The following is a 14,334-nucleotide window of genomic DNA, read 5'->3' as shown; positions in this document are numbered from 1 at the left end:
ATTTACAAGTCACAAAAAAATAACAGTGTGTGTTGAGTTTCTTTCAAGTGTGAAGATATGCCGAGTTACATTATCTGTGTAACTAGCAGTTTCCATTGTATATGAAATGCATAAAGAAATCTCTGGCTTGCATTCTTGTGCTTCAGAAACAAAGTTGTTTCCCAATTGTATTTCTGATTTTAGGGGCGACATTGTTTCAATGTTTGTACATTCCTTATAGAAAAAAAGGTGAACAATCATCTGTTCCCTCTATATTAAAAAAACAATCCTTGTTGCTTTATGTACTTCTTTGTTATAGTTTTAAATATTTTGAATTTCCTATTTATCTTCACAATTTTTCTGCTGTAGATTCTTCTCTAATTGCTATAGGTTGCTCTCCAGGTAAAACAATTTAGTATCAAGTGGTTGTTGGTTTCAAAGGGGGACATCTTTGTTGCCAAGTTGAAGAAGCTTGGTTTGCAGAATCTTGTGTTCTTGAGGCCTTGTTTTGAGGTCTTGATCAGAAAGCTAGAGAAATCTCATTTTCTAGGTAAAGAAGCTCAAGTTGGACAATGTTGTGTTGTTGTAGTAGTGATTATTTTGAGGTAGCTAGCTTCAGTGAGAGGCTAATAAGATATATGTGGTAGGAGAAATGACATCTAGACATTTAGAGATCGATAAATTCTATGGCCACAACTTCCATTTATGGAGGTTGAAGATGGAATATTTGCTTATTGAAAGAGAGTAGAAATCAGTATGAAGGACACAAAGTCTGACATCGTGAAGTAGGAGGACTGGGGCAAGATGAATGATAAGGTCATGGCCTTGATTGGTTTTGATATATCAAATTCTATGTTAATGGATGTGTTAGGAGAAGCTAACTTAAACAGGGTGCACAATTTGATTGATAACAGCTATAATATATGTGTGAAAGTAGCTCATCTGCAGAATAGGTACTATTGAAGGATGAGCATAAAGTAACAGGAATTGCCACAAAATCTGAGTAGGGCAGTGAACCTCTCCACTCATGTTTAGATTCCAACTCGGATGACAGTTAAAATGAATGATTTCATAACTTAAGCCTTCAGACCTGGCAATAATAATCATAAAGCATACATGTATCAAACCCAATTGGGCTATCAAGTATTATTGATTGATAAAGACACCAAATCTCTGTAAACTTCAAAGAGCTGTTGAAATAGTTCCCTATTAAGCAGATGTGAAATCACTACACATCAGAACTTGAAGTCCCTAGATTTATTAATGAAGTCTTCTTGTACGACTAATAAATTTATCTGAGCTCAGATATAGCTAGATTCCATGACGTCAGAATTAAGAGGGCATAGATATGCTTCATCTAGGTCATTAAGGGAATTGCTTCATCTAGGTCATTATCCATATCTAACACAAACAAAGATTGATTTCAAAGTGGTGTTTTCCAAGAACGTATATGAATAATGAAAAATGCACCTGTTTAAAGCTACTATGGCTTTGTTTAATTTAACATTCCATGTAAACTGATAAAATAAACTAACAGGTGTTTATTCAAAGAAACTCAGTTAACGAGATTAATATGTTTCCAGAGGCACAAATATGACAATTATCGATAGTACATAACACAAACTTAACCTGAAAATGTGTACTATAATTAAGTGAGGATTTATTGTAAGCATGCTACATGGGTTAGATTTTGTTTAGCAAAGCAATCAACACCCTTTTCTTTGATTTTTGGTAGACTACTCCCTTTGGCCCGAAAGCCAACCCCTATTACATTGAAAATGATCAACTTTACAGAGAAATAAAGCTGCTAGCTTTAAGGAATGAAATCCTAACAATAAACTAAAATAAAACAATCTCTGGCATGTTACAGGAAATCTGGAAATGATGAAATGGAATGCTTCAAATCTGAATTAGATCCACAGTTGATTGCTGACCCAATGCCTTGAAATCTGATATATACTCCACAGTTGCTGATTCTTCTCCATAAAATCTGAGACATGAAGCTGTTCCCTGAAAATCTGTCAGATATCCTTTAAACAACGCAAATTTTGCCACCTATCTGTTGTCACACAACACCTTTTTCTTTTACTAGGAGGAGTATTCTCCCTTGAGGAAGAGTAACTCAAATTAAATCTCGAGCATTTTGCTTGTTTAAAGCATCAGGTGGTTTTGAAACATGAACTACAAAATGAGTGCCCAAAGGAGCAGATTCAAAATACATAGAGGTGCCACTGGTTTGTGTGTCTAGCTTTCAACGGCTCCCCTCTGGCTCACATAGCTTTGCTTTTCACTTAATACATTCCAAAACACCGTTGGTTCATCCGCAGACTTTATCAAATCCTTTGACAGTCTATTACCCACTACAACACTGTTTGTTCCTCTGAAGATTCATTTGCAGATTTCAAGAATCTGTTCACTTCCATTCCTGCCCTTCCAGAGATGTAGTGTATAGATACAAAAGGAAGTTACAAATTTACAACATACACTTTTTAAGCTTGAAATGAAGCCATAGAAAATGGATGCACCGTTAGAATTATTATTCAAAATGTCTCATTTTGTGACCAAATCACTCTCTTTGTTTAATGCTTTAGAAAAGCAAATAACCGTATTCTATTACCGTGCCACAACTAAATGATATACAGACAAAATCAATAAGAGCCATGCTAAATATGAGCTATAACTCATTCATATAGTTGAATTACCAATGTCAAGCCATTCATAGGCAAATATAAAAGAGATCAATGCTGGTCCATAAGGCAAAGTAGAAAAGAAAAGAAAAGGTACCTTAGATCACTAATTCACTCACTGAATGCTAAAAGGGACTAAAACAAGTATATAAGCAATGGGTGAAACTGTACACAGAATTGAACATCTTCATTTAATCTCAATCTAGTTCTCACATTTAGGTTTCTAAAATATGTGAACATGTCTTTGATCAGCCAGAGTTTGTTGATGGAGAGGCAAATCACTTCAACAATTTCATAAAGGTGACTTAGACACTATAACCTTGATATGAGATTCAATAAATATTTAACAAAATATATTTTCTATATTTCCCAATCATTTGTGTCATGAGATGATATAAAACTATGATGATGTCAACATTGTAGTATGTTACTATGCCAAGAAATTTGAGGCTGGAGGCCTATAACCCTCCTCAATGTCTCCCACAAGGTTATTACAAACATTTTAAGAAAATGATTCAAGTCGCAAGCTTCCAAAATCATAAGAAAGAATATTATCACCTTGCAGAGCATCAAATTGGCCAGGGAGCATTAAGTGAGGATTTATTGTTTAGCAAAGCAATCAACACCCTTTTCTTTGATTTTTGGTAGACTACTTCCTTTGGCCCGAAAGCCAACCCCTATTACATTGAAAATGATCAACTTTACAGAGAAATAAAGCTACTAGCTTTAAGGAATGAAATCCTAACAATAAACTAAAAATAAAACAATCTCTGGCATGTTACAGGAAATCTGGAAATGATGAAATGGAATGCTTCAAATCTGAATTAGATCCACAGTTGATTGCTGACCCAATGCCTTGAAATCTGATATATACTCCACAGTTGCTGATTCTTCTCCATAAAATCTGAGACATATACAGTGCTTGTATACTCTGCATATACAGTGCAGAGTATACTCTGCATATACAGTGCTTGCATATATAGTGCTTGTATACATCAGTTCCTCATTTTCCGAAGAAGTTAGATAAAAATGTCATAGTGCACAATGAAGCAGTGTCAAGTTAGTGGTTCAAGTCATTAATTGACAAGAGGATGGATCATCTACAGCACAAATGACAGGAGGAATGCATCAAAAGCATGGACAGCACCATGATTTCTTATGTAAAGGAGACAAATGTGTTGGTTGGTATGGACATATTTTTTAAAAGTGTACTTTATAAAACTACAAACTTGTATTTATGTAAGCATTGAAGGTTATAGAGTAAGGACAGGATGCATAATGTATTGGTTGGTATGGATGTAAGGGTTTATTTGTTTACAAGGAGAAAAAAGAAATTGTAGCCTCTAGAAGTGATTCATTATGTCCATCTAAACAAAGATATGATATGCAGATCCATGATGTTAAGATAATAAATTCACACAAGCACCCAATTATCAAACATTGACACTTGAATATGCAATACCAAGCTTTCAAGTGGTATCAGACCTGGGCATGGGCAAGTTTGTAATCTTCTTCAAAAGTACCAAATCAGGCTTCATAGAATAGAAACTGTTTGCTTTTGATTATTAGAACTTACAGCCAAATTTTTCTTCCCTAAAATTGTTTTTTGTCATTTGTTTGTAGCATAAGTTATAAAGCCACTAATGCCCTAAACTCTGCATATACAGTGCTTGTATACTCTGCATATACAGTGCTTGTATACATCAGTTCCTCATTTTCCGAAGAAGTTAGATAAAAATGTCATAGTGCACAATGAAGCAGTGTCAAGTTAGTGGTTCAAGTCATTAATTGACAAGAGGATGGATCATCTACAGCACAAATGACAGGAGGAATGCATCAAAAGCATGGACAGCACCATGATTTCTTATGTAAAGGAGACAAATGTGTTGGTTGGTATGGACATATTTTTTAAAAGTGTACTTTATAAAACTACAAACTTGTATTTATGTAAGCATTGAAGGTTATAGAGTAAGGACAGGATGCATAATGTATTGGTTGGTATGGATGTAAGGGTTTATTTGTTTACAAGGAGAAAAAAGAAACTGTAGCCTCTAGAAGTGATTCATTATGTCCATCTAAACAAAGATATGATATGCAGATCCATGATGTTAAGATAATAAATTCACACAAGCACCCAATTATCAAACATTGACACTTGAATATGCAATACCAAGCTTTCAAGTGGTATCAGACCTGGGCATGGGCAAGTTTGTAATCTTCTTCAAAAGTACCAAATCAGGCTTCATAGAATAGAAACTGTTTGCTTTTGATTATTAGAACTTACAGCCAAATTTTTCTTCCCTAAAATTGTTTTTTGTCATTTGTTTGTAGCATAAGTTATAAAGCCACTAATGCCCTAAACTCTGCATATACAGTGCTTGTATACTCTGCATATACATTGCTTGTATACATCAGTTCCTCATTTTCCGAAGAAGTTAGATAAAAATGTCATAGTGCACAATGAAGCAGTGTCAAGTTAGTGGTTCAAGTCATTAATTGACAAGAGGATGGATCATCTACAGCACAAATGACAGGAGGAATGCATCAAAAGCATGGACAGCACCATGATTTCTTATGTAAAGGAGACAAATGTGTTGGTTGGTATGGACATATTTTTTAAAAGTGTACTTTATAAAACTACATACTTGTATTTATGTAAGCATTGAAGGTTATAGAGTAAGGACAGGATGCATAATGTATTGGTTGGTATGGATGTAAGGGTTTATTTTTTTACAAGGAGAAAAAAGAAACTGTAGCCTCTAGAAGTGATTCATTATGTCCATCTAAACAAAGATATGATATGCAGATCCATGATGTTAAGATAATAAATTCACACAAGCACCCAATTATCAAACATTGACACTTGAATATGCAATACCAAGCTTTCAAGTGGTATCAGACCTGGGCATGGGCAAGTTTGTAATCTTCTTCAAAAGTACCAAATCAGGCTTCATAGAATAGAAACTGTTTGCTTTTGATTATTAGAACTTGCAGCCAAATTTTTCTTCCCTAAAATTGTTTTTTGTCATTTGTTTGTAGCATAAGTTATAAAGCCACTAATGCCCTAAACTCTGCATATACAGTGCTTGTATACATCAGTTCCTCATTCTCCGAAGAAGTTAGATAAAAATGTCATAGTGCACAATGAAGCAGTGTCAAGTTAGTGGTTCAAGTCATTAATTGACAAGAGGATGGATCATCTACAGCACAAATGACAGGAGGAATGCATCAAAAGCATGGACAGCACCATGATTTCTTATGTAAATGAGACAAATGTGTTGGTTGGTATGGACATATTTTTTAAAAGTGTACTTTATAAAACTACAAACTAGTATTTATGTAAGCATTGAAGGTTTTAGAGTAAGGACAGGATGCATACTGTATTGGTTGGTATGGATGTAAGGGTTTATTTGTTTACAAGGAGAAAAAAGAAACTGTAGCCTCTAGAAGTGATTCATTATGTCCATCTAAACAAGGATATGATATGCAGATCCATGATGTTAAGATAATAAATTCACACAAGCACCCAATTATCAAACATTGACACTTGAATATGCAATACCAAGCTTTCAAGTGGTATCAGACCTGGGCATGGGCAAGTTTGTAATCTTCTTCAAAAGTACCAAATCAGGCTTCATAGAATAGAAACTATTTGCTTTTGATTATTAGAACTTACAGCCAAATTTTTCTTCCCTAAAATTGTTTTTTGTCATTTGTTTGTAGCTTAAGTTATAAAGCCACTAATGCCCTAAACTCTGCATATACAGTGCTTGTATACTCTGCATATACAGTGCTTGTATACATCAGTTCCTCATTTTCCGAAGAAGTTAGATAAAAATGTCATAGTGCACAATGAAGCAGTGTCAAGTTAGTGGTTCAAGTCATTAATTGACAAGAGGATGGATCATCTACAGCACAAATGACAGGAGGAATGCATCAAAAGCATGGACAGCACCATGATTTCTTATGTAAAGGAGACAAATGTGTTGGTTGGTATGGACATATTTTTTATTTGTGTACTTTATAAAACTACAAACTTGTATTTATGTAAGCATTGAAGGTTATAGAGTAAGGACAGGATGCATAATGTATTGGTTGGTATGGATGTAAGGGTTTATTTGTTTACAAGGAGAAAAAGGAAACTGTAGCCATCTAAACAAAGATATGATATGCAGATCCATGATGTTAAGATAATAAATTCACACAAGCACCCAATTATCAAACATTGACACTTGAATATGCAATACCAAGCTTTCAAGTGGTATCAGACCTGGGCATGGGCAAGTTTGTAATCTTCTTCAAAAGTACCAAATCAGGCTTCAAAATTCCAAATAAGGGGTTTGATTTGTCTCTTGTTTGCTTCATGTTTTTAGAACTCATGGAAAAGTTGGTTGTGCAGTTGGTAATAGAGTTCATAATTGAAGCATTAGAATAAATAAGAATGCACGTTTCAGGTTGACTTGGTTCAAAAGCAACAGGTTCAGAAAACTGCACATCAAGATGCTATGAACCCAAGAGCTTCTTTCTTAAATATGAACACCGTAAATAAAATTAGATTTGTTTTGATCATATAACATATCTAACATTTGAGAATATATTTGAAGAACAATTTAGATTGATGTCCAAAACACTAATTCATTCACAAATTGTGGTGTGTATACAACATTGTTACAGCTTAGTCTGCAGTATTAGACCAATTACGTGAGAAAATACAGAAACATTGCAATAAAAAGAACCAACAATTCAATTTGTCGAACAATTACAGAGTCATGTGAATTAACTTGACATTCCATGTCAAAGTTCAAAATTTCATGAAACTTCAGGAGAGTAGTGGCATATAATTGAACTTTTACTTTTGCATTGATGAGGGCTCAAACATTCCTCGGTGCTCATCAGGCACCCATATTTTTAATATTGCACTGATGAAGGCTCAAACTTTCCTCAAATTTTGCAGGCACCCATGTACCTAGAGCCTTCTGAAACAACCCAACATTCCATGTCAAAACACAAAGTTTCATGAACTTTAAGAGAACAGATTATGTCCATGAACAGATTATGAAAAAGGTATTTTATAACAACTAAATCCAGACGAATGCTGGGGGAACTGTAGAAAATATGACTCCATTGCAGATAGACTCCGCTCAGAGTTTCTGTACCGGAACTTAATTGATGTCTTCCCAGCTAAAATGTCCCCTACATGGGAGAATGGCAGAACTGGCTCGGCTTTTATTGCCAAGAGGCTTGATCGCTTCTTAATTAATGCGACTATCGTCGCTGACCGGGGTATGCCTGCTGCAAGAATTGGAAACGACCACACATCGGATCATCGCCCCATTTTCCTCGATTGGCTGGAACCGCTTCACAGGATGGGCTACTCCTTCAAATTCAACAGGGTCTACTTGTCGGATGAATCCTTCAATGAAGCCATTAAAAAGAAGTGGAATGAACTAAAACAGTCCGAGGCGCTATCTCTCTCCTCTTTCCGTGAAAAGATTCAGTCCTTAAAAAGAGTGGCTAAGGACTGGACGATCACACAGAAGTTAAAGGATAAACAAGAGCTTGCGGCCATTAAAAGGGAAATAAACGCGCTCTCTGACACAGTAAGTTTCGATTGCCTATCATTCGAGCAGCGAAATTTATTCAGGCTTATGGAGAAGAGGAAACAAGAATTATTACAAAAAGAGGAGTCCTCTTGGCGTCTAAAAAGCAGGGCGTTGTGGCTCAAGGAGGGCGACTGTAATACCAAGTTTTTCCATCAATTTGCTAATGCTAGGAGATGCAAAAATTCCATATGGAAAATCCAAGATAGTAATGGGGGTTATCTTCATTCCCAGCACGAAATTTCGATGGCGGCTACGAACCATTTCCAGAACCAGTACAAGCGGAGGGCGACAGACATATCCGACGTCTTCTGGGCGATTGAACATGTCCCTCTTATGTTTGATGAGGAGGCCAATTCTCAATTTTTTAAGCCCATATCCGAAGAGGAACTCCAAGCCGCGATTAAGAAATTCAAAAAGGACAAATGTCCTGGACCAGACGGCTGGTCAATCGAGTTCTTCACGCATTTTTTCGACATGTTCAAAGAAGATTTACTGGGGATGGTGGACGCCACTCGAATTTCTGGGCACATTAACAGTGCTTTCACTGCGACCTTCATTGCTTTGATTCCCAAAAAGGAAAGCTCTGAGTCCTTTGCTGACTACAGGCCCATCGCATTATGCAACATCCTGTTCAAAATTATATCAAAGATAATCGCTGAAAGATTGAAGCCTGTTCTTAATATCTTCATATCCAAGGAACAACACGCTTTCTTATCTGGGAGGAACATTCTTGATGCTGTTGCCCTGGCACAGGAGAGTCTTTTTTCAGTCTCCTCCAATAACACAGACGCTGCCTTCCTTAAGATTGATCTGGAAAAGGCTTACGATTGTGTTGATTGGGGTTTTCTCAGAATTCTTCTTGCAAAAATCGGGCTGAAGACGCAAGGGATCAATTGGGTGATGGCATGTGTCGAAAATGTGTCTTACTCTGTTCTCATAAATGGCATCCCGACAACTTTTTTCCAGGCTGAGAGGGGGCTGCGACAGGGCTGCCCTCTATCTCCCCTTCTTTTTATTCTTGTCATGAACTCACTCAGTGCTCAGATAAACAGAGCCGTTGCCGACAAGCGATGCCTCCCGGTCAAGATCTGTAAGAATATTTATCTATCACACAACCTTTTTGTTGATGACATTCTTGTTTGTGCCATGCTCCAAAAATCCAGCTGGCTCTGTTTATTCGAGATCTTCCATAAATTTCAGTCGGCAACGGGGTTGGTCATCAACAAAAACAAATCTATGTTGTATCTCATCGACACCCAACAGGAGCTGGCTCAATGGATTGCGATGACATTTGGTATTAATATGGCGCCCATTATGGAGGGTTTTGGGTATTTGGGGTTCCGCCTTAAACCCAAAGGGAACAGGCAGCGGGACTGGCTTTGGCTCGTTGACAGATTTTACAGCAAGATCTCCAGCTGGGAAATGCGGTTCCTCTCACTCGGAGGTAGGCTCATCCTTGTTCAATCGGTTTTATCTCATCTCATTGTCTATTGGGCGCACCTTTTTTTCCTCCCGGCCTCCATTACCAGGAAAATTGTGGCCCTCTCGGCTAATTTTCTGTGGGGCGGTAGATCCAACCCATCAAAGATTCATTTGGTCAACATGCCATCCATCATGAGACCGAAGCGGGACGGTGGTTGGGGTTTACTTCATATGAAGTCCTTCGGTATGGCTCTCCTTTGTAAGACTCTGCACAGGGGTATCTTCGGAAATGGCATATGGAGTTCAGTTATACAGCAAAAATATTTGAAGGACAGGCCGATCGCATACTGGTACAGGCGACAGATCCTTGGCTCGAAAAGAGGGTCTGCCATATGGTGCAGCCTTAGAAAGATTCAACCGTTTTTTATGTCCTCTCTTAAATGGTCCTTCCATTCTGGGTCTGCCATCCTGCTGGGTATCGACCCCACTGTCCTCGGTCTGGAATCCTCGCTCTCCCCTGAGCTCATTGCCTTTCTTCACTCGAAGGGGTTTTTTACCTGGGACAAAGTGATCCGCTCCTGGTCCTCTTCGACGCCGATCTGGAAGGATGGCGATGATCTCGGATTGCCCCTTGCTCTGCGGCCCTCTTGGTCTGCTGCCACTCTCTGTTTTGATAGGAAAGGCATTTCCCAATCTGGTAATAAAGATGAGCTAGTCTGGTCGTGTGGGAACACCAACCAGGCCGTGCGTGTCAAAGATATTTATGCATCTATCCCCTCATCTCTCCCGGCGCTGCCAGGCCCCCCTTTTCCTTTCAAATTATGGAAATCCTCTGTTCAGCTCAAAGCTGTTTTATTCTCTTGGTTGGTTTTCCATAACAGGAACCTGACCTGGGAGGTTCTCCAGAGAAAAGGTTGGACTGGCCCCGGAAGATGTTGCATGTGCTGCCAAGCGCCTGAGACAAACTTCCATATGTTCTTTCAATGCCCGGCTACGTCCCAAATTTGGCTCAATCTCTCCTCTTTATATGGTTTTCCTTTACAGATTTTCTCATCTGTTCCGGATGCATTCAGGTGGTGGTCGGATCAGAGACCTTCATGGAGATCCCTATTCATTCTGACGTGCTGGACCTTGTGGAAATGGCGGAACGCCTGCATCTTCCAGGATTACAGGGCTCCTCTCTCCTCCACCCTGCCCCTTATTTCTGCTATGATTGATCCATCCTGAACTTGCTGTCCTTTTACTTCCGCCGATGTGCTTGCCCTTTCCCTCCTGGAATGCTTCTTCATTATGGGTGTATCGGCTTGGCTTCCTTCCTGCTGCCTACTGGTCAACAATCTCATGTCCTATTCTGATACAGGGCGTTATGCGTATGTATACATTTATGCTCTTTTTCATTTCGCCTGTCTGATGGCCGCCACCTGATGACATTCTGTTTTTCTGCACTCAATGGCACTTGCATGGAATACTGGTTCTATTTCTCTTGTTTGTTAAGTCGGACAGGCAGATCAAGACTCTATGGCGCCCCCAACTCTATCCTTTCAGCAGAAAATTTAGCAGGGAGGCGGACAGTCCAATTTAGGCATTCAGGTGCTTATGGAGGAACCTGGCATGATGCTGGAACTATGAAAATACCTGGGCGTTCTATTTGCTCATATGATATTGTACTTTGCTTATATGTCGTTTCTATTTCTCTCTTCCTGTTTTGATGCGGCTGCTCCAGGTTTGGTGCGGATAGGACACTGGGCAACCTGACTGATAGTTTTGGAACTACATTGTAGTTGATCCTTGCACTACATCCTGCTTTGATGTATTTATGATATCCATATGAATGAAAATTCTGTTTTTTTCTTCTGAAAAAAAAAAAAAACAATGGGAAAACGTATCCGTAAATTCTGGAGCCGCTGAAGATCACTCGGAGAGATTTCAAAATCATGGGAAGATCCCGCTCCATTTAATTCCATGTGTTTCAGGTTGGAAGTCATCTGCACATAATTAAATGAATGCAACTTATACACCATTATCAAATCATTGGAGCAAATGAGCACGCGTATATAAATATATGGAGCAGAGTTGCTTTATCAAAGATTTGTCATTCAAATATCTCAATTCTTTTACCTGAGATATACTAAATGAGAGACCGGCAACTTTTCCTTGGAAAAACATCAGCTTCTCAAATCTCTTCTCACATTTACCCTTCACATTTAAAACTCCAAACCGAAGAATTCTCAACGAATTAGAGATTGAATCTAATTTTGTTGCTGGCATTTACAATGGATCTCCATAACCATCAAACCAGAGGCCATCGATTCCTGAGATGTCCTGCAATTATAATTAAGTTAGTCATAATAATCGAGAAAGGGATTGTATGAAATAATTCACTGCATTTATTTTCCAATTTCTAATACCTTTTCTAAAAACTCTTGAAATTGACTCCTATTTGCATTGGTGAAATTAAATCTAGTCTCCTCTGCCCTTATGGTACCAATCTTCAAAATCACATCGTGCACATTTAAGCACATGAATCTGTCTTTAGAAACCAGTGCTCTCTTTTCTAGCATATCCAATTCAGACTCTCCCAGAACATCTGCCACAGAGTCCCAATTCATTCCCTTGAAAAATACGCAGATGTCAAGAAATGGACCTTTGCACCTTTCAGGAAGATGATCATAGGCGAAGACATAGCGCTCTATGTCCCCCAGTGCTTGACCCTTCAAATGTTCTTTGTCGTCCATCACTATCCGAAAGGCTTTCTGTTTGTCCCCTTCGGAGATTATAAAGCTTGCAACCACTGTCAAAAGTTTCGGGATTCCACCGCATATCTTTACTATCTTCTCCATTTGGCTAGAGCCTATTTGTGCCTCCTTCAGATGTGGGAAGGCCATTCATAGGATACTGTTTGGTTTCCATTTTGCACCCTGTACACACAGTACGCACACCCATTTCCCGCGCAGTGATGAGCACCCTCACTTTTTTGGCCAAATGCATGTCCCTAGGCAAAAGCTGCTGCAGCTTATCACCGTCCAAAACATTGTCTACGTAGAGAAAGGCTACTTCTTTCTGTAACACGCTCCCAATTTGATGCTGTCCACTTTCAAACGTTCTAACATCTAGCTTTGCCGCCTTTTCTTCAGCGATGCCCACCATCAAATCTCTTAATATACATTTTTGAAACTCTACAATATTTGGAGTTGATGTTATATCATCAAACAATCTGACCATCAAATATTTACAGCCTACAATATCAAGTCTAGCAAACACAGCATCCGCCAGAGTAGACTTTCCCACTCCACCAAAACCATACACAATAACTGCAACTGCATTTTTCTCACTTTCCCATTCCAGAAGATTAACAACTTCTTTTATGGGTTCTTCAATTCCCACTGTTTAACCATATAAAAACATATCAAAAACTATCCTAAAACCTTAAAAATAATATTCATATTTGTACAAAACCAATCAACACTCACAATGTCTCATAATTTACCTGCATATGTAGGATATTCTAGCTCCAGTGTTGTCGGTGGACGCACCGACCTACAATCAATATATCGAATCGGGTCTTCATATGCTTGTACAATTTTTCTAACTCTGCTTGAAATTCAACCAGCTCTTTCTTGTCGACGGGCGCTGAGAAAAACCTGTGAGTAAAGTTCCTCAAACAAATTTAGATTTAGTCTTACCGGATTATTTGATAAGAGGGATGTAAGCAAAACATAAAAATGGGCATGGGCATGAGAGCGTTGAGTACTCGCCTGGAAAATTTTGACGAATTAATTTGAACGCAGCACATGATAGAAGCTTTGACTATCATCTCCAGTGCTTCTTGAATTAAATCTTCCATTCCTTCCTTCAGTCGAGGCCGTTCTTTAAGCTGCTTCACATATTAGCAACAGGGTTATGATTATGAATACCAGCGCGCGGGTGACAATTCGAATTGGAACCGGATCGGAGTAGTCTGTCAGGCCCCATTCCCTGCGATCCGAATCCGATTTTTTGTCAGGCCGTGGCAGGAATGTCAGGATTGCCAGGGGAGGGTGGCGGAGAAGCGGAGAAGGAGGGTGGCGGAGGGCGGAGACATTCCCGGTGGCCGGAGCCGGACGATTTTCCGGCCGGTGCCGGAAAACGGGCCATTCTACCGCCTAGGTAGACTACTGTTGGAAATAATACTGAGAGGGGGGGTGAATCAGTATTATCAGAAAAACTTTTTCATTTTATGCTCAGAAACATATACGCTACTTCAGTTAAGTGAAACAGCGTGTACACACAACTTTGTCTAAAGCAACCAGCGTATAACAATAAAACTTATGATTCAGTAGCTTATCTTCAGTAAGTGCAACAGGACATTATTAACCATGATAGTAAAACAGGTGCAGTATAACAGAACAGATCATCACACAGAAAACACACACATGAACACCATGATATAAGGTGGAAACCCAATGTGGGTGAAAACCACCTGCTGCAAGTCGTCTCTATCTTTCTTTAATATGAAACTTCAGTTTACAATCTTTTGTACTGGTGCAGCCTTATACCAGTACGCAGGCTACAACCTGCTGAAGGCTTCAACCTTATCTCGTTCTCCAAACTTTCTTGGAAGGGAGCTCCAACCCCCTTTGCTCTTGTACTAGCTAAGATACTAG

At 38.7% G+C, this 14,334-nt stretch overlaps 1 protein-coding gene across 1 annotated transcript; it reads right to left on the bottom strand.

Annotated features, from left to right (window-relative positions):
* Nucleotides 1-11,600: 11,600 nt before the first annotated feature.
* Nucleotides 11,601-12,531, bottom strand: LOC149235751 (uncharacterized). The gene is made up of 2 exons (XM_089368647.1): nucleotides 12,100-12,531; nucleotides 11,601-12,013 (listed from the first exon to the last, which is right to left on the bottom strand). Exons 1-2 carry the CDS (start codon nucleotides 12,529-12,531, stop codon nucleotides 11,960-11,962), a joined length of 486 nt encoding a protein of 161 aa, XP_089224773.1. The 3' UTR covers nucleotides 11,601-11,959.
* Between the last annotated feature and the right edge of the window lie 1,803 nt (nucleotides 12,532-14,334).

This window comes from Pinus tabuliformis, chromosome 8, assembly GCF_031772625.1.
Source record: "Pinus tabuliformis cultivar Carrire ecotype Pingquan chromosome 8, CPIR1, whole genome shotgun sequence".
Lineage (NCBI taxonomy): Eukaryota > Viridiplantae > Streptophyta > Pinopsida > Pinales > Pinaceae > Pinus > Pinus tabuliformis.
This window is presented reverse-complemented; position numbering and strand designations above follow the sequence as displayed.